Source organism: Syngnathus leptorhynchus, chromosome 3 (assembly GCF_054491065.1).
Source record: "Syngnathus leptorhynchus isolate UIUO chromosome 3, UIUO_Slep, whole genome shotgun sequence".
NCBI classification, from domain to species: domain Eukaryota; kingdom Metazoa; phylum Chordata; class Actinopteri; order Syngnathiformes; family Syngnathidae; genus Syngnathus; species Syngnathus leptorhynchus.
Window position 1 is genome coordinate 11,904,298 of NC_141197.1, and position 21,487 is coordinate 11,925,784.

General features: G+C 43.1%; 2 protein-coding genes across 6 annotated transcripts in view; one reads left to right on the plus strand and one right to left on the minus strand.

The window, feature by feature from the left end:
- The window catches only part of myo1ea (myosin IEa), a 32,116-nt gene extending 26,384 nt beyond the window's left edge, over nt 1-5,732 (plus strand). The window contains exons 20-29 of one of the 4 annotated variants that reach the window (XM_085906852.1): nt 493-607; nt 684-853; nt 931-1,076; nt 1,270-1,416; nt 1,584-1,744; nt 1,827-1,907; nt 2,007-2,214; nt 2,704-2,739; nt 3,874-4,043; nt 4,318-5,732. In XM_085906852.1, the coding sequence (XP_085762978.1) occupies nt 493-607; nt 684-853; nt 931-1,076; nt 1,270-1,416; nt 1,584-1,744; nt 1,827-1,907; nt 2,007-2,214; nt 2,704-2,739; nt 3,874-4,043; nt 4,318-4,394 (1,311 nt within the window). In that variant the 3' untranslated portion in view covers nt 4,395-5,732. The remainder of the gene's footprint in view (nt 1-492; nt 608-683; nt 854-930; nt 1,077-1,269; nt 1,417-1,583; nt 1,745-1,826; nt 1,908-2,006; nt 2,215-2,703; nt 2,740-3,873; nt 4,044-4,317) is intronic. The other 3 variants (XM_085906853.1, XM_085906854.1, XM_085906856.1) reach the window with 3 other exon arrangements.
- A 591-nt stretch (nt 5,733-6,323) lies between these two features.
- Nucleotides 6,324-21,479, minus strand: rnf111 (ring finger protein 111). 2 transcript variants are annotated; one of them, XM_085906857.1, is made up of 15 exons: nt 21,352-21,479; nt 17,775-18,727; nt 15,304-15,436; nt 13,362-13,516; nt 12,181-12,375; nt 11,696-12,063; nt 11,260-11,500; nt 10,812-11,169; nt 10,080-10,205; nt 9,874-9,991; nt 9,234-9,314; nt 8,663-8,758; nt 8,334-8,420; nt 7,939-8,042; nt 6,324-7,535 (listed from the first exon to the last, which is right to left on the minus strand). In XM_085906857.1, exons 2-15 carry the CDS (start codon nt 18,649-18,651, stop codon nt 7,418-7,420), a joined length of 3,057 nt encoding a protein of 1,018 aa, XP_085762983.1. In that variant the 5' UTR covers nt 18,652-18,727; nt 21,352-21,479; the 3' UTR covers nt 6,324-7,417. The 2 variants fall into 2 exon arrangements, with proteins under 2 accessions (XP_085762983.1, XP_085762984.1); XM_085906858.1 differs by lacking the exon at nt 8,334-8,420.
- Between the last annotated feature and the right edge of the window lie 8 nt (nt 21,480-21,487).

Sequence of the window (21,487 nt, forward strand, 5' to 3'; positions counted from 1 at the left end):
TAGTTTTAATCCCCGAAAGAACATTGATGTATGCATGTGCTATTTGCAAAAGTTTTAAACAGCAAATATGATTTGAAAATGCAGAATCAGCAGTTAAGAGAAACATACTTTTTCTTTTCTTTTATCACAGTGCCACCTGATGGCCAACATGTGATTCATGTAAATAGGAAAATAGTACTTTATAAAACAGGCCATCTGTTATTTTTGTGCATTATTAACAAATATTGTTGCGGCTGAGTCGCACTCTTAGTTTTTTATTCAATGATTACATAATAACTCAATCAAAGGTGAGCCATTATTTGTAGTAAATACACTATGTTCTGACCATTTATGTTAAATTGGATCATTTCTCACAGGACACTTGAAGAATTCTCTCGACACTGGTTAGGAATCATCGGTGTACAAAATGGACGTCTTTTCGCTGTTCATGTATTTGAGTCCATTTTATTGGTTTGTGAATGATTTCTAAGTGATTCTGCCTTCTCCGGGCAGCTCTTTCTGCTTGAGGAGACCAGGGAGCGCAAGTTTGATGGCTACGCCAGAACCATCCAAAAAGCCTGGCGGAAATACGCAGCCCGCAAGAAGTACGTCCAGATGCGAGAGGAAGGTACGTCAATTGTTACGTTCGAGCCCCAGTCTGCATATTGCGCTTTGCTCACAATGTTTTTGTGTTTTGTGTGTAGCATCTGACCTTCTGCTGAATCACAAGGAAAGGCGACGACACAGCATCAACAGAAACTTTGTGGGAGACTATCTAGGCATGGAAGACAGGCCGGAGCTACGGCAGTTTTTGGCCAAGAGGGAGAAGATCGACTTTGCCGACAAAGTCACCAAATACGATCGCCGATTCAAAGTGGGTTTGACCCCTCGGTTCTTTTAACATCTTTCCAGATTGATTTGGTACTCATGGATAATATTTCCTGCGCTCAGCCAATCAAGAGGGACTTGATCCTGACGCCGAGGTCGGTGTACCTCATAGGAAGAGAAAAAGTGAAACAGGGGCCGGAGAAAGGACAAGTGACCGAGGTGCTCAAGCGGAACATCGGGGTGGAGAGGATCTTGGGTGTGTCTATGAGGTACTAACTCGCTCCAATGGAGTATTTTTCCCCATATTCCTTAAATCCAGCTTAAGTTTCTTATAGTATGCTCTTGATCGTTAACTCATGTGAAGTCCTAGAAGCGTGTCCTACTATTACTCTGATATAATGATGACAATATTTCGAGATTGTAAGCCCCAAAATAGATTTTTTTTTTTTCCTCCGCCCCCAGCACCCTGCAGGATGACTTCATGATTCTGCACGAGCAGGAGTACGACAGCTTGCTGGAGTGTGTTTTCAAAACGGAGTTCCTCAGCTTACTTGCCCGCAGGTTTGAGGAGAAAACCCAGAGGGCTCTACCAATCAAGTTTAGTAACACGTAAGGACACCTACTCACAAACTTAATAAAAGTCCAGACGGATAGAGAATAACACATGCATCTCCAAGAATGACTGTCCAGATAATATCTAGGGAAGATGTCAATCTGAGAATGCCAAATCATGACTATGTGGGGCTTCACTGTAATTTCTAACTTTTGTGCCTTAGACTGACATTGAAGCTGAAGAAGGAGAACTGGGGCATCATAAGTGGCGGAGCTGGCTCCCGACAGGTCACCTTTGTCCAGGGTCAGGGAGAAATGGCCGTACTCAAGCCTTCCAGCAAAAATCTGCAGGTCAGCATCGGGCCTGGACTTCCTCGGAACACACGTGAGTAGAGAGAGCCACCGTGGAGTGAAAATGAGCCTCGATGATGTGCGTAAAACTCACTTGCATCACCTTCCTTTGTCAGGTCCCTCCAGGCCCAGCAACACTCAAAGACGCTCTCGAACGCATCAGAACACGCCGTCGCGGGCCGCACCGGGTCCCCCAGGTGCTGCGCTCTCACACTCCCGATTCTCCAAAATAGGAGTTCTCCACTTTTTCAGTTCAGGAGAGTCAGGCCCTAATCTTTTTTTGGCTCTCCCCCTAGCAGTTGCTCACCAGAACGGCAGCCTGAAGAACACCAATCACATGGCTAATCTGCGGAACTCACTACATCAGCAGCACCAGGGCGAACCCATGCGACCTCACCTCCCCAGCAACCTCAGCCAGCCTAGGGAGAGGGGCAGCGTTCGACCCCAACCTGGACCTGGACCCAATCTGGACTTTCTCAGGGTTCCTGATCAAGGAGCTGCAGGGTGAGGAATCTCACATTCATACGCAACGAGACAGTCGTGGTCACGTTAGTGTTGTGCTTGCCTACCATATACGCACATGTGAGGAGTGATGAAGGTGTTTTTTGTTGTTTTTTAAAACAACGTATGATTTTGCGCCAACACACTTGGGTCATTGCAGAATTGAAGGACAATTTAGGCCAATGAAGATGCTGGGGGTTTGAGTTTCCAAACTCAATCACCGAGGGTTTGAAGCAGACAATCTTTACCCCCCCCCCCCCAGTCGAAAAGGTTATTTTGCATAAAACCAGCACAAAACTGCTGAACAAGAAAGCAATACTGGTCATTCGGTGCTGTTAAACCCTGAAAATGAAAACCTCCTTCCATTGTGGAATGACCCATAAACCTCGTAAAAGCATGACGTCATCCAAGGTAACAATGTCGGTCATGCACACACACACACGCGTGTGTCTCTATTTTAACATAATTTTGGATACTGTACTCTTTTTGTAGTCATGGAGTCAGTGGAGCAGCTTCAAATGGAAGAATGTGAGTGTTTGCTGTGCTTTGGGTGGTGGTTAGATCAATAGTAGAAAAGGTTACAGATGTCTTTTACTCCACTGCGACGCCTTGACTTGAGAAACAAGTGATGCACTTTGCTGTCAAGCTACCTGAAGTTAATGCTTGTATTTTTGTGAGTGTGTGCTGTCACATTTTACACTAAAATGTTGATTTATTCTAACCCTAAGATTTGGGATTACAGTATCATTTTATAGTACTATTTGGCGATTACTAACTGCCTCTGCATAGTCATTGGAGTATTTACTCAATGATATCCATCCTAAAGTCATAAAAGAGTGACAAGTCCTGAACAAAAATAGATTGCATTTAAAATGAAAAGGCTTTATTTTATTCATTTTTTTTTTTTGCATGCACATAAATTGCATTTAAACTGAAAAGGCTTAAAGGTTTTTTTTTTTTTTTTTGCACAATAAGTAATATGCACACAATAATGGTGGCAAGGGTTGTCACACAATCTAAAAACATATTTTGACCCTGCAACTCTGAATGCTTGTTCTTAAGCAGAATAAGAGGGAAGGAAAATGGAAAAAAATATCACAATAGAAAAAATGTCAGTGTTTCTGTTAGCCTTCACACTACCACGATGAAAAGTGGGTGGTTTTTTTTTTTTTTTTATTCAGCCACAAAATAGTAAGAAGATTGAAAAAAAAACTTTAGTGGGAATGCATTGAAACAATTTTCTAACCTGACAGTAAAACAAGAATACTTGTCACCATTTTCACTCCAGTCATTTAAGTGGAATAGCATTCATGGAAATCCTTGTATCTCATCATTCACACAGAAATATGAAAACAAGTTGGTGAACTCGTGACATTATTTGCACTTCATTTAAATGAATTTACAAACCAATGTCACATGAAGGGGATGGATGTGTGGCTCTCAGTATTTGCACAATCACCAGACAAATACATGTGGTGTATTTTTTTTTTTTATCCTGTGTGACTAAGGAGTTGAAACAATCTCTTTGTATATTTGAATGCTTTTTTTTGTCTTTTTAAAATCATTTTTTGTTTTGATTTTGGAGTGAAGGGTGTAGTTATCACGTGGGTCATACAGGTGGCGCTAATACACGTCATTATTGTTTTGCTATGTCTTAACCAGAGCTCACCGACCGTCAACCACCAGACCTCCACCAGGCGGCGGACGACCTAAACCTGCACCCAAGCCAAAACCTCAGGTGCCCCAGTGCAAAGCCCTGTACGCCTACGACGCCCAGGACACGGACGAGCTCAGTTTCAACGCCAACGACATTATTGACATCATCAAGGAGGGTATGTGGACATGACGTAATCTAAAGGAAGCCATCATTCTATCCATCTGCAAACAATCAACGGCGTCCACTCAAAGTGGCTCCTTTAACCGTATCAACTGCAATATCATTAAAATGGTTATTTACTGTATTGTTAAAATAAGCAAAATACTGTAAATTCCCCCCCAAAAATATTTAGAATAAATAATTGGTTGGTTTAATAAACATTTTAAATGATTAATTTTTTTTTTAAATGAAAAAAAAAAAAAGACAATTTAAAATGTGGATTATTTCAGACGCTTCCGGATGGTGGTCAGGACGTCTGCGAGGGAAGCAAGGCCTTTTCCCCAACAACTATGTGGCCAAGATCTAGAAGGACGGACGGATTGCCGGACAGAATGAAGGACGTTCCTCCCGGTGGAGCGTCAAGAAGCACTGTGGGATTTCTAGGTGAATCCTCCACTACTGCCTTTGCATAATCCATGAATGTAAACTCTCTTTTGTCAGTCAACTTCCCCGACACAAGAAGGACGACTCTGTCCTTTTCGGAAGTGCTGAACAAAAAAAACAAACCCAATTATTTATTGTATTTATACATGCTTTCTGTCCTGATCACCTTTTTTTTTTTTGCTGAGGAACCCTTTCAAAGTTACAGTACACATAATCTGGGAACAGGCTGTGATTTATGATTTTTTTTTTTTTTTTTAAATCCTTACCGTGAGATGATTCCTAACTAAAAAGATGGCATCATATTTATTATGTCAATGTAAAGCTTGCAGGGAATGGATGTTAAGTCGTGATTTTTATACCGTTTTTTAGATATACCAAAGATAGTCAGCATCTCTGTGTGTACTGTAACCTGAGCACGCTGTCTGTGGTGTGTTAGCACTTTATCAGTACAGGTACTACTACCTTGGACACACACTTTGTTGAGTCAAGTCATGAAGGCCCACGGGGGATTTTGTTTACACTTTTTACACAATGATATGTTGAGCGCCCTTTCTCTTTGTGTTCAAATGAAATGTCCTTTGAGCATTTACTCCTGGAACCTGCACTAGTAATTCGCTTTGTCCTCGCTAGTAAGACAACTCAGAGCACTAGTGGACTGATTTAGGCACGCTAGTCAAACTGGCCAGTCACATTTTCACTCGTGTAGAGTTTCTCTAATAGTTAGTTGTCTTGCTAGTATGTCAAAGTTTCCCTACTAGTGTTAGGAAATGTCCTACTAATTGTAATCTGATATCCAATTTAAGGTCGCCCTGGTAGGCCGAAAAAAGGCACCAGTAAAATGGACAAGTGAGGATACTAGAACGTAAAAACCTTAAGATGGATATCAAATATACAGAGTAAATGCTCCGATGACATTCCAAACAAAGAGCGTCGTTTTGTTCGTAAATGAAGAATTGTTGTATATTAGTCACAGGGTGGCTTTAAGGCTCCTCTCACACACCACGGTGATTCCTTTTTCTTGTTTTGTGTTCACAGAGGTATTTCTTTTTTTTCTTTTTGTGCACTGCAAGTTGCATTTTTCTTTCGCATTCCTCTCACTTGGGTTATGTTTAACCAAATAACCACATGTGCTCCAAATTGCTTTCTCAACTGCTGGGACTTATCACTTTGGATCTTGGATGGTTCAAAAGCATCCTTGTGCAATACAAGACAGTAAATGAAACTTTTTTTTTTTATTTTAAATAAAGCATGTATTGTTGAACAGGGTTTATGTTTATTACCAATGCGTGTACCTGAAGAGGACCTTTAGTGTTGTGTGAATGCTGAAGAACTTTCAACATTTCTCCACCGATTAAAACCATTCCAATTATGGTCGGGCATCCGTGGAAGCTATTTTTCCCCACTGCACCCTAATTCATAGGTGTCAAACCCAAGGCCCGAGGGCCAGATACAGCCCGCCACATCATTTTTTGTGGCCCACAAAGACAAATTGTGCAATGACTTTGTGTCAATACTAAAATTACCAATTGTCTTCAGTTTTAAAATATTGCTCAGAATTATTAGTACCATTCATCTTTTTATTTGAAGATTTTGTCTCTGATTTCCAAACTAGTTCATCAGTTTATTGTGTAGACTTTACTGTATGTAAGGCATTATTGAGAATGGCCCTCCGAAGGAAACTATGACTATGTGAAGACTTTTTTTCCCACATGCCTCCCAGTTACTGACCAGTGTTTTTTTGTTTTAGTGGCCGTGATGGTGATTTTTTTTCCATTTAAAAAATTTAACCCTTTCAATTTCACCCAAAAATACATATTTTCCTCAAAGAACAAAAAATGACACCACTCAGAAGACGAGTTATCCAAGTTTATTAATATTTTTTAAACTAATATAAATCCCACAGAATATGCTTCTGGTGCCTTTGAAGGGTGTGTGATGAGAGCATGTATACCTGCTTTTGATTCATTAAGTACTGCATTTCATCACTCCGTTCAAAATATTTTTTTCCTTTTTTTAACGGGGTTTCATAGTCAAAGTGGAAATACATGGCCTCAACATGGCGTCGTAATCACAACTAATCCTGCCGTTTCTCTCTCTTGTGCAAGTTTTATGCCAGTGAACACTTTAGCGTGTCATCTTTTCGCACAGCTGATGCTCAACCACGGACACGAGTGATCAGAGGGGTTTGAGGGAAAGGGGGGGGGGGGGGGACACTATATGTAGCCATCTAGCTATCCGTCGAGCTATCTATCCGTGATGTGACCACCCGCACGCGTACCTACAAGCCTCGTTTCTGGACGAGGGTTGCGTAACATTCTTTCTGTGTGAAACAGATGCGACTAGCGTGTTGACAGTTGAGAAAATACTGTGTATGTGAATGTGCACTAATACAGCAGCTGATTTGTTAAACATAGTTTCCCCTAGTTAGGAACGTCTAGGAATGCTTCTTTATTTAAAACGAAAAACATCTTTCACTAAAAATCCACATCCTCTAAACAAACTATTCAATACAATGATTGGTAAAAATGAACTCTTGCCATGTTGTTGTAGAGGCTGACATTCTAGTCTAGTAAAGCGAGGCCTCGCAGCTTTACAAGAGCAACTTGTCCTTGCCTTTAAGCCCGTGGGTAAATGTGCAAACAAATGCATTTTGCAAGGAAACATGCGGGGTAGGAGGGGAGGTGGGGGGCGGGGGAATATGACAAAACAATCCAAAAAGCTACATAAAAGCTTTATAAATACATAAACTCGTAATGGTGAAGTGATAGCCGGCACTGTCGAGATGTTCCTAGTAGTAGAGCTGCGCAGGTCTATTCATTGCCTTCTTTGGTTGACTGCAGTACTCAGGAGGAAATGAAGATGAATATGAAAACTAAAGTGTTCGTTAGAAAGAGACACGTGGCACGGATGGGAGGGGGGGGGGGGGGTAAAAAAAATCAAACAGCATCAACTCTCAGCAGACAACTGCGCCTCAATGTCCACTCTGCAGATGGGGCACTTCTTGTTGGTGAGCAGCCACTGGTCCACGCACAGCTGGTGGAAGAGGTGCATGCACGGCAAACGCCTGGTTGGGAAGAAAATGATTTGGCCACACTTAAAAGTTCAGATTTGTAAATGATGCTGAATACATAGGAATATCCTCTTTGTAGTCTAAGGGAGGGAGGGGGGGGGCAAAGTGCTAGCGCCACCCCTGGTCATGTTTGGCTGAGGTTGAAATGAAGTAAATGGGATCTTTTTATTTGGTGAATTTGTTACCCCCCCCCTTAGTTAATGAACAAATTAATAACACGATTATGCTATTGTGCCAAGACATATTTTGTCACCAGAGGGCAGGCCTTTAAAAAAAATGCTGTGTAAGTGCCAAAATGACAGCCCAGTGGGACCTTATTTTGAGACACTCCTGGGTTTTCTGCAGATACCTCGGAGGTTGTGAAAGTGAGCAAAGTGAAATGAGCTCGGGGACACACCTGACGTCCTCCCCCTCCTCCAGTATGGAGAGACAGATGGTGCATTTCTCCTCTGTGTCTTCGTCCGCCCCCTCGTCTTCATCCTGCTTGCCGTGCAGCTTTCTCTACAAGTGACAAACATTTGGCGACATCAGAAGCCACGTGCAAACAATCCCATTGTTAAAAAAAAAAAAGAAAACATGAGATTTGCTCACCTAAAGTAACTGCTATAGATACTAAACTATATGCAAACATTTTATAGAAAGAATTATCTATTCTTAAAACACTGCATTCCATTTGGGGACAGAGAGAATGGTCCTTTTGTCCTAAAAAAAAAGAGGAAAAAACAACATGGCCCCTCCCCCAAGACTACAGCTAACACTTGTTTCCAAATTGATTGGTTCATTATTTCTCACCGATTCAGGGCTTGCGTGCATATTTTTCCCAATAGAGGCCCAAGCTTCGGGGGTTAACTGTTGGTCAATGTCTCTCTCCAACACCTTCTGTATTGGGTGGCAGGGTGTTAGACGGCCCGTTTAGTTACACCTAGGGAAAGCCTTCCCCGACAAGATCTGCATTCACAGCTAAAAGACACTACAGCACTTGGCTAAGTGAGTACAAAAGACCACTCTGTCCCAGAACACACGGTAAGAGCCAAGCAGCACGACACACAAACGGATCGGGACAACCGACGCATACAATCATAGGCGTGCGGGTTCAATATGGACGGCCCAAAATGTCTCACCTTTTTGTATTTGTGTGGGTAAGTGCACCTCTCTATGGTTCCCTGAGAGGCTCCCCGGTTCACCGTCCCCAGTCTTTCCTCTAAATGCAGCAGGTCCTTCCAGGGACACAACAAACAGACACTCAACGTTTAACCTTTAATATCTGTTAGCTCATCTAAAGTATTGCAGATTATGTTAGCTTGTATGGTTTGGCTGAACATGTTGGTGTTCTGATTGAATTCTTTTTTTGAGTAACACCAACAGTAAACTTCGAGCCATAGCTGCTTCAGGGGCTGCCCATCCCTACTTGGCTCAATTAAGTATAATTCTTTATTCATGCAAAGACATATTTTACAGGCGTGGCAAATTAAACAGCTTGGATTCTTTTTGGGAGAACTGTTTGGTGTCTTCCAAACTGCACAGAAGTAACGGTACCTATAAAGTACATGGCATCATTTCAATTTTGCTAATGATGTAGCACTTGGCTATACTTTTTTTAGTAGCGGTATAATATAAAAAAAATAATAATAATACATCTCAACTCAAGTAATCAGTCTTTACGAGTAGACAATGCAATCAGTGTGCACTCACCTCGTAGGTTCTTCCAAAGCCAGTCATTCGAGATGAGATGTAGCGAATGTGTGGGTAGGTGACTTCAGATATACCAGTGTGCTGTCAGGAAGGAAAAACACACAGACGTTACTTTTAGCTATTACAAAATGACCCCCCACCCCCCCCCCCCCATATATTTTTTTTCCCTAAAGAATGTTCAATTATTTTTAGATTGGAGAATATTTGCAATCAAAAAATCATCACTTTTTAAGAATTCGTAGGAACCCTGGTAACCTTTGGTGCACTTTAAACCGTCATATGCCAGTAGCACCGTAAACCGTGTTCCCCCCCTTTCTCTGTATGTATGCTACTGTGATAAATTTATATTATACAAATGTAAGGTGAAATCAATATGTTCAAAAGGACAAAAATAATATCAGGAAGCAGTCGACCGTATTTGTGCAAAGACTTCTCCTCGAGGCTTCTTGAGTATGCAACTGAAATGCCTGATGAGCTTTTATTAATTGCCTTTGCATAATTCATGATCTTCGCCACACCATCCTTAAAACAAGCAATGTTAGTGTGTGTGCGTGTGTGTGTTTTTTGAGTGGGGGCATCAATGATCTTAGACACAATTAAAACAGAGTGGTATTTATGCAAATGTATGCCGATGCGTTACCATGAAGGGGATAGGGAAGTGGTGCAATCTGGAAGTGGGATGGTAATGGTGCAGGTGGGAGTGCAGGTGCCCCGAAGGGTACGACGCCACGGTCACTCCGGCCTCGATGCCGAGCTCCCTGTTGACAAACACATTTGTCACCTTTCACTAATGGTCTGGGCGGTAGGCGGGAACAGAAAAGCGTGGAAAGAGTATCCGACACAAACCATGCGGTTCTCTGCTCCGGCTGGCGAGGGTGGGAAGACATGGTCTGCGGCACGTGGATGTGGTGCCCGTGGCCGTAGTTGGGGTGCATTCTGTGAGGGTGGGGAGGAGGACGCTCGTGCGCTCGCCTGCAATGAATAAGCCATACAGGATTGCTAGTCTAATTACAATTCATAAGATGAACCCTATTATGCATTAATAAGTAATCACTACAATTAAGTTTAAGCTTAGCTGAGCTTCGGAACGTCACAATAATATACACTAACATTATATATACATTGAGCTAGACAATTGTGCTCCAAGGCAACATTTACGTTTGAAAATGCATGTGGAATGGAACGCTGGGCCAGGTCATTTGTAGTTACAATGCTGAAATGTTCATATTTTAATAACAAAATGTTCCTTCGATCAATTTTCTATAGCACTCGCTCGTACTCATTAAGGTTGCTGGTGAGCTGGAGCCTAATCCCAGATGACTGGTTGCCAGCCAATCGCAGTAACAGTATTTTTTTTAATGATGAAAGAATTTGAGCGACTTGTTCTAAAAGAAATAAAGCAAATGTGTTTACAAAATTCTCTATATTTACAACTTCAATTGTAATATTTTATTTACGGTCCTATCTGTTTTTGGTGGTTGTCTTTACTAAAATACAAGACCTTTTAGGAGGGGTGTCAAGACTTTCACTATTTGGGGTGACTCTATATCCGAGCGTTAACAACACAGAGGTACTGACGTGGGGTGCTGCATCATTCTGCGTCTTTGAACCTCCATCCTCTGCAACATTTCGTGTTGATGGAGCCGTTGAACTGATCCTAGTGGTGGCATATGGTGCGGCAGGGTCTGGTGGTCCGGGGGCAGGTGCTGCGTCAGCGGGGCACTGGAACTGGAGAGGTGGTGGGCGGCTAGAGGAGGGCCACTGGGTACAGTGTGGCCAGACGGGTGGGATGGCAGCGGTGGATGAAAGGAGTGGACATTGTGGGGAAGGACGTAGTCGCCTTGTGGAGGAGGCTGAGGTGTAAGTTGAGGGTTCCCGTGGGAATGAGGACAGGCAGTGGAGGGCTGATGATGCAATGAGCGTGCCAGCGAGCCATCTGTGAAGAAAATATGGAATAAGTCAACAACAAATGTCCATTGTGTTTGCAGCCCATATTTTCCCGACTTAAATGAACCATCCGACTAACATGAGGGGTGTATGTAATGTCTGCACGGCTGCTGTAGCTGCGTTTGAGGCTGGGCCGCCATGCCGGAGCTGAAAGAGTCGGCCGCAGCTGGCTGGCTGGGGCCGGGCGTGGCCTGGGAAACGTAGGGAGGAGGCCGGGAGGTGGAGCCTGGGCAGCAGGGGTCAAAGGCTGACGTGCTGCCATGGAAACTAGCACCGCTGCTTCGAACGCTACTGTTGCTCAGGTCCACTGGCAGCGTTTGCTGTGAGGAGAAGGACACATTTTAATTCATTGCTCATTTATGCTTTAGAATTGTCAACCAAGATTTAAAAAAAATATGCCAGTCCACTAGAATGCTAAATCGTATATCTAGGATATTGAATAAATGCCAGAACTAGCTTTCCATAATCACATAGACTACGCTACTATGTTAGCTTGCAATGCAGTCGAGTATTACCTGCTCGTGGTAATGGGCCGTGTTGTTGCCGCTTCCGCTATTGCTGCTCCCTCCGGCACAGGTTGCAGGCAGGGCACTGGGCCTTTCCACGGCACAGCTCGGCTCTTGGAATGGCAGGGTACCCGGGGGCTGCGGTGTGGGGTGGTGGACATGAAGGACAAAATGGTGCGCGTTGCCGTGACCGTGCTGGGAGCCGTTGGCCTGAGAGGACGAGGCCTGCATGCAGCTCGAATGGGAGTGGCTGAGGGACAGATGACCGGGGGAGGGCCTTCCGCACGGCGAGTGCTGCTGACAGCACGACGGCAGCCTGGGCATGGCCGTGCCTGTGGTGTCTCCCGCTGAACCCGACAAGCCTGATCTGCTGTCATCTGCTTAAGACAAAAACAAAGGCTATAGCTCTCGATGACCTTTCCTAGATAAATACAGCTTCCATAAAATCCATGAAAAAAAAAAAAAAAGCATCAGGTCGCAACATGCCGTCTTACCCTCGGCGGCTATTCGGGTCGAGCCACTCGGCCTCGGTGTGCGCATATTGTTGGGGACTGAGCCTGGGCAGCTAGTGGAGGGACCGGCGGCATCATTGAGCTCTGAGGTAGAGGCATGATGGGAAGATGACGACGAAGACGACCTGACTGTTTGAGGGTGAATGCTGCCAGAGGTTGTTGGCACAACTGATAGGTCTAAAATCAAAGACATAACATATGCAGAAAATGACTATATGCCAAAATAAATAGAATATATGCAGAAATTGACTGGGAAAGCTGCAGTAATAGTTGTTAGTCTTTTTTTTTTTTTTGCGGGAGATAAAGAATATATACCGCTGTCTGTTTGTCTTCTAATATCCCTCGCTTGAATTGTAACACTGCCACATACAGTCCTGATACTCTGCCTCAGCTTAACATCCATTTCCATTTAAGAACAAAGCATATAGATCAGGTTGGTGCATGTGCCACATTTTGACAATCTATTTTAAAAAATCTGACGAAAGAAAATGAATACACACTTCCATGTGTTTATAGTTCTGAAAGTAAGCCTGTGTGCATTATTGTTAAGAATGAGTGCGTGCTGGTCAGCAGATGCATAACAGCCGACGAGGAGACACATTCTCATTAGCATTCTGGTGTGCGCACTCCATCGACTTTACTTATTCACAAATTAATCTCAGTCTCATACTCAGCTCCATAAAAAGTCCCAACTTTAACATTCATCCATGTTACAGATATGAATAAAAATCCCACATTCCAGTTGAGCAGAGAGCTAAAAGTGCAAACTCAACATGCTGGAAAATGTTACCTTCTAATTGTCTTCAGAGTTTTGTGCCAAATGGAGGGAGTTCATAAACGTAGCGCCTTTCAAGTGCTTTCATAGTGTTGCCTCAGTCACCCTTTCACACTATGATAATGGTGTGTGTGTGTGTGTGTGTGTGTGTGTGTGTGTGTGTGTGTGTGTGTGTGTGTGTGTGTGTGTGTGTGTGTGTGTGTGTGTGTGTGTGTGTGTGTGTGTGTGTGTGTGTGTGTGTGTGTGTGTGTGTGTGTGTGTGGTGCCATGGGAATAAAATCCAAGCTACATTAGCTTTCCTCAAAATACTCATCCGACTCTTCTGCTTAGTGATATTTGAGCTTTGATGGCAGCTCTGAACGCAAAGCTGACCTCATGTTTTCCTTACCATCTTCATCGACAGTTAGGTCAACCACCTCTCCAGAGTTCTGACGCAGCGGCTGGATGACGGTGGACAGTCTGTGGCGTCCTCGGGGCTCCTGGAGACGGCTCTGAGAGCAACTGTTGCCCCATATCCTACCAAGACCACCCAAAGAGCGCGACCTAGAAACAAAGGTAGAATAATGGTGCTTACACATTGCTCACAACAAAGGCACACTAGCATTTCGCTGGCAATAGGGCTGCAGTAAATCTACCCTTACATATATTTGATCCAAAACGTTATTTAAGTATCGACCGGCCTGTCCCGGCACCTTAAACTTTCCCCAAACACTGCTTTTACATTATAAAACAATGTTTTCCATTTTTGCCTATTTTCTGACATTTTACGGACCAAAGCGAGCACGTGAAGAATCAGTTTATATTTGTGCATTTTTTGCACTGTTGAATTGGGAAGTTTATTCAAACCTTTTTTGTTTTATTTGATTATTTTCACATCTCCGAGTTCTCCGAGTCTGGAGTGAATGTGTCCAGGGAAGAGCAGTTTACCCCCACCGGGCTATAGCGTGAACGCAAAGACATAGCAGCCTGTACTGGAGTGCCGTAAAGTGGGATGCCATGGAGCTTTGTGGTTAGGGAATATCATTACACCTCTCCTCTCATGAGCTTTCCAAACCTACAGAGGTGTGTGCAGGGAAATTGTTAACGCCAAATTGCAACCTCCTTTCATGTCCTACTAAAGCATGTAAAAGTTTTTATTTTTTTTTATTTTCTGACCTTCAATCTTATGACCAACGCACACAAATAGAAAATGTCAAAATTGTGCGATTGCCAAGTGGTACGCAGAAGAAAACATTGTAATTGGCCAGGCTCCTCAGCTCCTAACATCCACAAGGGAAGGGTCCCTAATGAAGTAGACTCCGGATTATTTTGTAAATATCTGTTTACCACCATAAACCCCTGAGGATGGGAGGGGTGAAGCCTGGAGGACAACATTTCACTGTAAACATGAACATACTCGTGCAATAGGAGGTAGCTCAGCAAAGCAAAACAGCCTGGAAACCAATAAAACAACAGAACCCCCAAGAAGGAAAAATGATAAGGCATAATGTCAGCACATTGCATTGAGATAGCGGCAGCCATTTTGTTCAACGCCACATGACTTTTCATCTTTCACATATGAGCTTTGGCAGTTTAGATAGAACAAAACAAATGTTATCCACCCATCTGTGGAAAATGTAGGTTGCACATAATATATGTATGTCGCATTATTTATATACAAATTTACTCTTGTGCCCTTAATTATTTCCTAAATGAAACCATTAATTGAAATGTTGCTAAAGCCAACATTGTGGTTTTAAAGTCACGCTCAAGCAGAAAAGCAATGTTGAGACAACACGCATGTCCTGAGCTCAACTTTAGCATGAGACCAGGGGCCGATCAAGTGTGTTTATTATTGATTTGTATCGAGTACGCCGTTCGCTGCGATCTGGGCGGGACGTCGCTCGAAAGCATCCCGCTGTGTACCGCAGAAATGCTGGAATGTTCTCTGAATGAATTGCTGTGCTAGGGAGCAGCAGCAACAAAACAGCCAGCAGACTGAACAACATGTATTCACAGGAAAGAGCTGCTCCCTGGGAAAAATGTAGGCCCAGTACAGACAACTGGGAGAAGATGTAGTTGCTTAATCACCAATAAGCAAGGGAAAGTCCAATGACTCATGCATTTTACCAAATAAAATGTTTTTGGAGATAACAAAAAGCAACACAAATGTGACTTTTCATCATGACGTCGTCCAAGTGGCAAAAACTAGAGTTTTTCCTGATGGTTGACAAGACAGGCTTGAATGACTGATTGGCTGCAAATGCAAGCTGCAGCCTGCCAACCTATTTAGTCAACGTTTCTCAAATAAACAGGCATTTTCGATGAGTTCAAAGCAAAACGTTGCCTACCTGAAACCATCCCCAATTGTGACGATTTCCACCTCGCTGTCTGTGGAGGTGACGTTGATCTCCTCGCTCGCAGGGACGGCAGGTGCCGGAGCTGGAGTGGCGTCGATCACCACCACGTCTTCATCCAGAGCACCTGTGCACGTGGACGGACGGGAACGTGAAATGCGTGTGAATGAAATGGCAGCTTTGGGCATTGGTTCATTTTGTCTCAAACACATTGTTAAAAGTGACTCAATGAATCAACTGATGTTCATGATTCCCATTGGAATTTCTCGTCTGACTTTCCCCTGAGCACTGCTGCTTAGCACCCTCTCCAAATAACCGGTGAGACGTTGATGTGATTATCAAAACAACTCTGATCTTCGAAACTGGAAGTTTTGCTCAAGAAATTAAAACAATGTGCCAACTTGATCCCATTTTGAAATCCCCTTTACGATTCAAGAATGGACAGGCTCTTAATTAGATCATTTTAAATCATAGTGCCACTCCAAAAAAAAACAAAAAAAACGCTATTCTTTGTTAGGTGACTAGGTAATGCGCAAGCTCGTCCAAGACAATTGACAAATTCATCCCTAATTGTGCAGTGAATTCCAAAATGAACCACATCAGCACTCTAAATTGTGATTCAAATCTGCTTTAGTTGTACAACCCACTTCTTCAACTATTCATCAGCATATTACGTTACGTTGCATCACTTCAACTGAAAAACATGAGTTCGGCAGGACTGCACTTTATTTTGGCAACACCACAGATTGTGATGCCTGCAAGCACCGTTATAGTGCTTGGAGTACTCATCGATATCAAATAACTAATACCACTAGTACTTTTGACAAAATAAAGTATTAAACCAATGACAAAAAAGCTGAACAATCTCTCTGCAACAGAGAATTCTGCAATAGATTGAAAGTGCAAGTAAAAAACTGTGGTAAAGACTGGGCAGGGCGACACTATCGTAGTCTTACTGACATTGATTGGCATCACACATCCCACAATGCACTGCGGTGAATGGAAACGCCACACATCAGGATCTCGTCTTGGTTAAGTTGTCTCGTTTCCACTGACGGTATCGACCTTGCTCCGCTCCACTCTTCTCTTTTCTTCTTTTCTCTTCTCTACATTCAAAACAGCCACTACTCTCCTACGCACCTCCTTAGTGACGTCACGTTGCAAGCACGCACTGTACGCACACACTAACAAAAACTAGGGAGAATGGGATGGATTGCTGTAGAAGGTGCTTGCTTTGTGGCTGTTGGTTTCAGCTAGAAGACATGAAAGGAATAAGCCCTTTGAAGGAAGCTTGTGCGTAAGAAATACCACAGACTTTTGTTTTTGAAAATGTGGCACTTGAGATCCACCGCAAGCATATACGTTTCCATGACTATCATTAACTTTGCAGATTGTCACTCAAAAGCATTTGTTTGTGACTGCAAGCAAAATGCACGTCACCCAATTATTGGCCTTCAAAATATTGACATCATGTTTTAGAACTGGGCTACCTTTCTTTAGAATTACAAAGCAAGGAGAGTAAAGATGATTAGATTTGTCGATGGAAGCGGGGCTTAATATTGTTTGACGATAACGGCGCAAAACATAGACAACGTGACCCTTGGCATGGACATCAACACAAAATGGGCTAACAAACGCAACATACCTGACAGTAACAGCAAAAACACGAAGTCCTCCTGTCAATTGTGGTGAAACAACGTGCCGCTAGACAAATTTAATTCCATAGGCATATATGCAGAATGTTGGGCTGTAGAGCTTATACCTCCAAGAACAGTCACAGAAAGGGGGGTGATAAAAGGCGTGCTCGTAACTTCAAAGAGGCAGTGTCACATTAATTACTGAAGTACAGGAACACACAAAACTTTTGTTCCACCCTTTGATACTGGAGGACTGCAACACAAATCCTGGCTGTTGACATCATTCAAAGTAAAAAGGAAAACATTTTCATGGATTGATAAGCGACATGAAAACATCGGTTCTCATGTTTGAATGGGATAGATGAGTATGGCTGTGTAAATATAGACGTATACAGAAAATAAAGTGTTCTTACTCTAAGTGCACTCTATTGTTCTAATCAAATGGGATCTTTCATTTTGTTGCACAATGATGTGTTTCTTGGCAAGAGGACTGACCCATTCCAGTTGAATCAGTCATTCTGTCACTCGTGTATGCATGTAATGTAAATCTGCTAGTATGCATACTAGCACATTTTGGGTGCAATTTCGAGCCCTAGGAACGCCCAACTTTTCTACCTTACATTTGTATCTCATGATGTAATTTTCATCAAAGTGGGACGTAAAATCACTGCTAATTTTATCACTGCTCAAATCACTGTAGATCCTTCACCTGCCAATGTTGACAGCATGGTGATGTAAACAAATGGGATCAGTCGTGTGACATCCGGTAGACTGTTGATACCCAGACGAGCAATAATACAGAAGTAGAGAATCAAAGTCACAGGTTACCTGCGGCTACTGCGGCACTGTTGGGCTGGCTGCTGGTGCTGCTGACATCCACATACAGCTCATCCTCCACTTCGGTCGAGGAGGGGGACGACGAGCCGCTGCTCAGCTCCTCGCTTGAACTACTTGTGCTATTGAGTAAAGCATATTTTCGTCGTGCAATCACTTCCCGTTTCTTCCTCTGCAGTAGTAGTCGCTCCTTTTGCTTCTGCGTACGCTGCCCTCCCCCAGGAACTGATTTCACAAATCGTTTCCTATGCAGAGTCCGCCGACTGCTCAAACAGGGCCGATTCAGCAACACCGGCTCGGCCTCGGACCGCACCCATTTATGCGAGCGGGTCCGCCTCGTTCGACCCACGACGGGGCGAAGACTAACTCCGGTGGCTGGTGTCGTGAGGACGGGGGCTTTTGGTTGGCCCCCTGTCGGTCCGGCTTCCACATCCTCCTCGGAGCTCAGTGTCTCCGAGTCACCGAATCGCAAGCTGGAGGAAGGGGACGAGGCACAGTCACTAAAAGATGACTCGTGATTGTGTTCATCCTCGCTAGAGTGTCCTAAGAGTTCTTCCCTGGGACGCTGAGGGGCCACGGAAGTCTCGCTAAAATGTCCGACTTTAAATGAACAGTCAGACGGTCCAGCCTGTTGGACTTTTCTTTTTCTGCGTCCAGGGAGGCCTCGCTCAGAGTCCTTGTGAGCCGCCGTATCTCTCAAGGTCCGACGCCTCGATTCGGAACACAGGGTAGCAAACTCGCTGTCTGCCATTCCAATCACCTCCATGTTGCTAGAGAAGTTCTTGGCTGCTTCCATAGGCTCCGGGTTCACCAGCGGCTCCTTCAGATGCTCCTGTCTGCTGGAGGCCTCAGACGGCACTTCACTCTTCATAGTGGCAGCTCTGTCCGCACCGAGCTAAGAGTGCGTGCGCGGTTCCTATGCTTCAAACCACTTCATCTCACAACACCTACAAAAGCAAGAAAGAAAAACACGACAGTTAAAGTCATTGTGCTGAAAGCCTACTATTAGTGACTTCATCCTGTGAGCCAATAACTGAGATGAAAGCTATGCTAAATAAAGGCCATTTAGAAATGGTCTGTTTTATTATCAGCGATAAATTCAGAGGGCATGTCGAGATCTGCTTGAGCAGGATAATATTAGATGACATAGAACGTTAGATGCTTTATGGAGCTACAGATGCGCCCCGCCCGAATGATAAAATTATAAACATGGCATAACAGTTCTCACAAAAAGACTGAATATGGAGTGCACCGAAGAAATTGTCGAGTGAGTTTTCTTGGGCTCAGTACAAGGGGATGGGATGCCTAACCCCTGGAAATTAGATTAAAAAAAAATGTTTCAATGTCGAGACGAAACTCTTTTTTACGCTCTCGATTTTGGTTAAACTCAATCCTCGGCATCTCGATTTTGGCATGTTTTAATTCCGCTTTTTCCCACATGTCCCTAAGTAAAAGCTGTTATGGAGGAGCCTGATAGCATTATAACATGGGAATAATCTTGCCCACTTGTCAGTCGTTGCAAACTGGTCACCTCTGCTTCCTTTTCAAAAATGTTGGTGCCAGACATTTTTCTCAGCATGTTTTTACCGTATTGAAATTTGTTGTTTAATGTCATATTTAAAAGGTGGGCAATAGGGCTGCCAGGATTAGTTGCGTATTCACGTAAAAATCATTGAATAGTGGACGAGAGAGTATGCACTTTTTGGGGGGGGGGACGCAAAACTCCTTTTCCCCTGGATGTATGCCTGTTAGTGGTGCACATGGGCAGTTAGAAGTTAACATTAGCACAAACAGGCTACAGTGTGTGTTTGATGTAACACAATGTCCTGTTGCACGGTAACATATTGTAGCGTCTACTGTGGATTAGTCAGTGATGCTCCACCATCTAAAATAAAACATTGTGGCTGATGCCCGATTTCATTTCTGACATAGAGACGGTCGGAGTTAGCACACACAGGCACATTGTAACATGATGTCTGTTAGGTGCGGCAACATATTGTTGTGTCTACTATGGATCAAAGAGGCGTTTGTCAGTGAACTCAAATTTATTAACAACTAAAACACAGCTTTGTATGCCCGTGACTGACAATGAAGCAGGAAATGTCGCGAGTGTTGCTTACATTAGCTGGTAAATCTGGTCACTCAGGAAAAGCCATATTTGCCACGAGCCCTCAATGCCAACACACGGCAAAAAAAATATGACCTAGTTTGTTCAAATATACTAATTTTCTAATGCTTAACAAAGAAAAATTTCCTCTAATCTTAATGACATTTTGATTGTGTAGATGCTAGTGAAGGAAAACATTTTCGGATCAAATTTAAATGGAAACAAAATTAAACAAATACACATGTTTAGTTTTTTTCAGCAGAGTGCATTTCACATATTTCTTCTGTATTTGTAAATAGTTTCATATTATTTGTGCAACTGCATCGTGCATATATTTTGGTTTAATTTTGGAAAGCACGGAACATTTATAGCAAAAGATAATTAGCCACACTATTGTTGATTAGTACGAGAAAAAAAATTCTAAAGAGACCTGCATCCCAAACTGATTGTTTGTCATCAGTGATCCACTATACATTTACAACATTGTATTACAGCACTGGTCACTTGAACTGGATTTCATATAATAATAAAAAAAAAACAACAACATCTAGCTCATGAGCCACACGATCACTGTGTGCTATTTTCTTTCTCCAGCTCATCATCAGAAGTCACAAGACACTTTCTGCATACTAAGAATAAGGAATTATCCTCCCTGAGATCAAATGATGATATTAGGGCCAACAATGCTACTGATGCTCAAAGCAAATGCTCTCAAACGCACTTGCAACTGTAAAATAAGTGGAACTGCGCGTTTGTTGAAAGCAGTAACTGGATCTTCTTTCGGCCTAGTTAAAAAAAAAAAAAAAAAATGGAAAAAACACATGAATTTTCTTAACCAATGCAAATGCGAGTCATGGCTTCTAGGGCCGTTGGTGAACAGATACTATCAGCTGTCCGAATATCTTCCACAATAGCTGTAGAAACCACTATGAACTTGTTTTCGTGTAGAAACGCAGGAAACAGTACCAAGTACCTCATCAGAATGATCATTTGCGACAGCAGTTTAAAAAGGTAAAACTAAACGAGAGAGCTAGTAGGTCCACACAGAAAACAACAGAGATTGCACATATGTTTTTCTTAAATGTAAAATTTTCAAACGCGTCTTTCAGTTCGACGTAGAAGGTTAAAACCCGGCAAAAAAATAAATATGACAGACGTTGAATCGGGGCATTAATATCAACGTTAACACAAACCGTAACTCGGCAGGCCTACATACAAGTCCCAATTGTTAATGGCTGGGATTGTGAAATTGACAACAGTCCCGATGAGAGCTGAAAAGCAGCATCGAAAGCAATGGGCCCTGAAGGGCTGCGTGCTAAGCTAACGTGAAGGCTAGCTCAACTCCAGTAAGCAAATAGGCAATTTTCCATCACTATTTAGACCCGCAATCGTCTCGTTTCAAACCAACAAAGACAGAGCAACATCTCTACAGTGTGTCTATGAGATAATAAAGAAATATCTCACTCTTAGCCCTCGACGAAGTTCCCATTCCTGCCTCTCGAGTCGACACTGTTGTTTACCCAGCAGGTCGTCTGTTCGCTCTCTTTGGCTACAATACTGGGTTTGTATTCGTTGCCGCACGGGGGCGCCAGATCACAGG

Bases quoted from the DNA above. Each gene is read 5' to 3' on its own strand.
- rnf111 (XM_085906857.1), bottom strand. From the start codon at position 18,651: ATGAAGAGTGAAGTGCCGTCTGAGGCCTCCAGCAGACAGGAGCATCTG. The intron at 13,517-15,303 runs GTAGGCAACGTT...CTTTGTTTCTAG, and splicing joins ACAATTGGGGATGGTTTCAG to GTCGCGCTCTTTGGGTGGTC. The intron at 12,064-12,180 runs GTAAGACGGCAT...TGTCTTAAGCAG, and splicing joins GACCCGAATAGCCGCCGAGG to ATGACAGCAGATCAGGCTTG.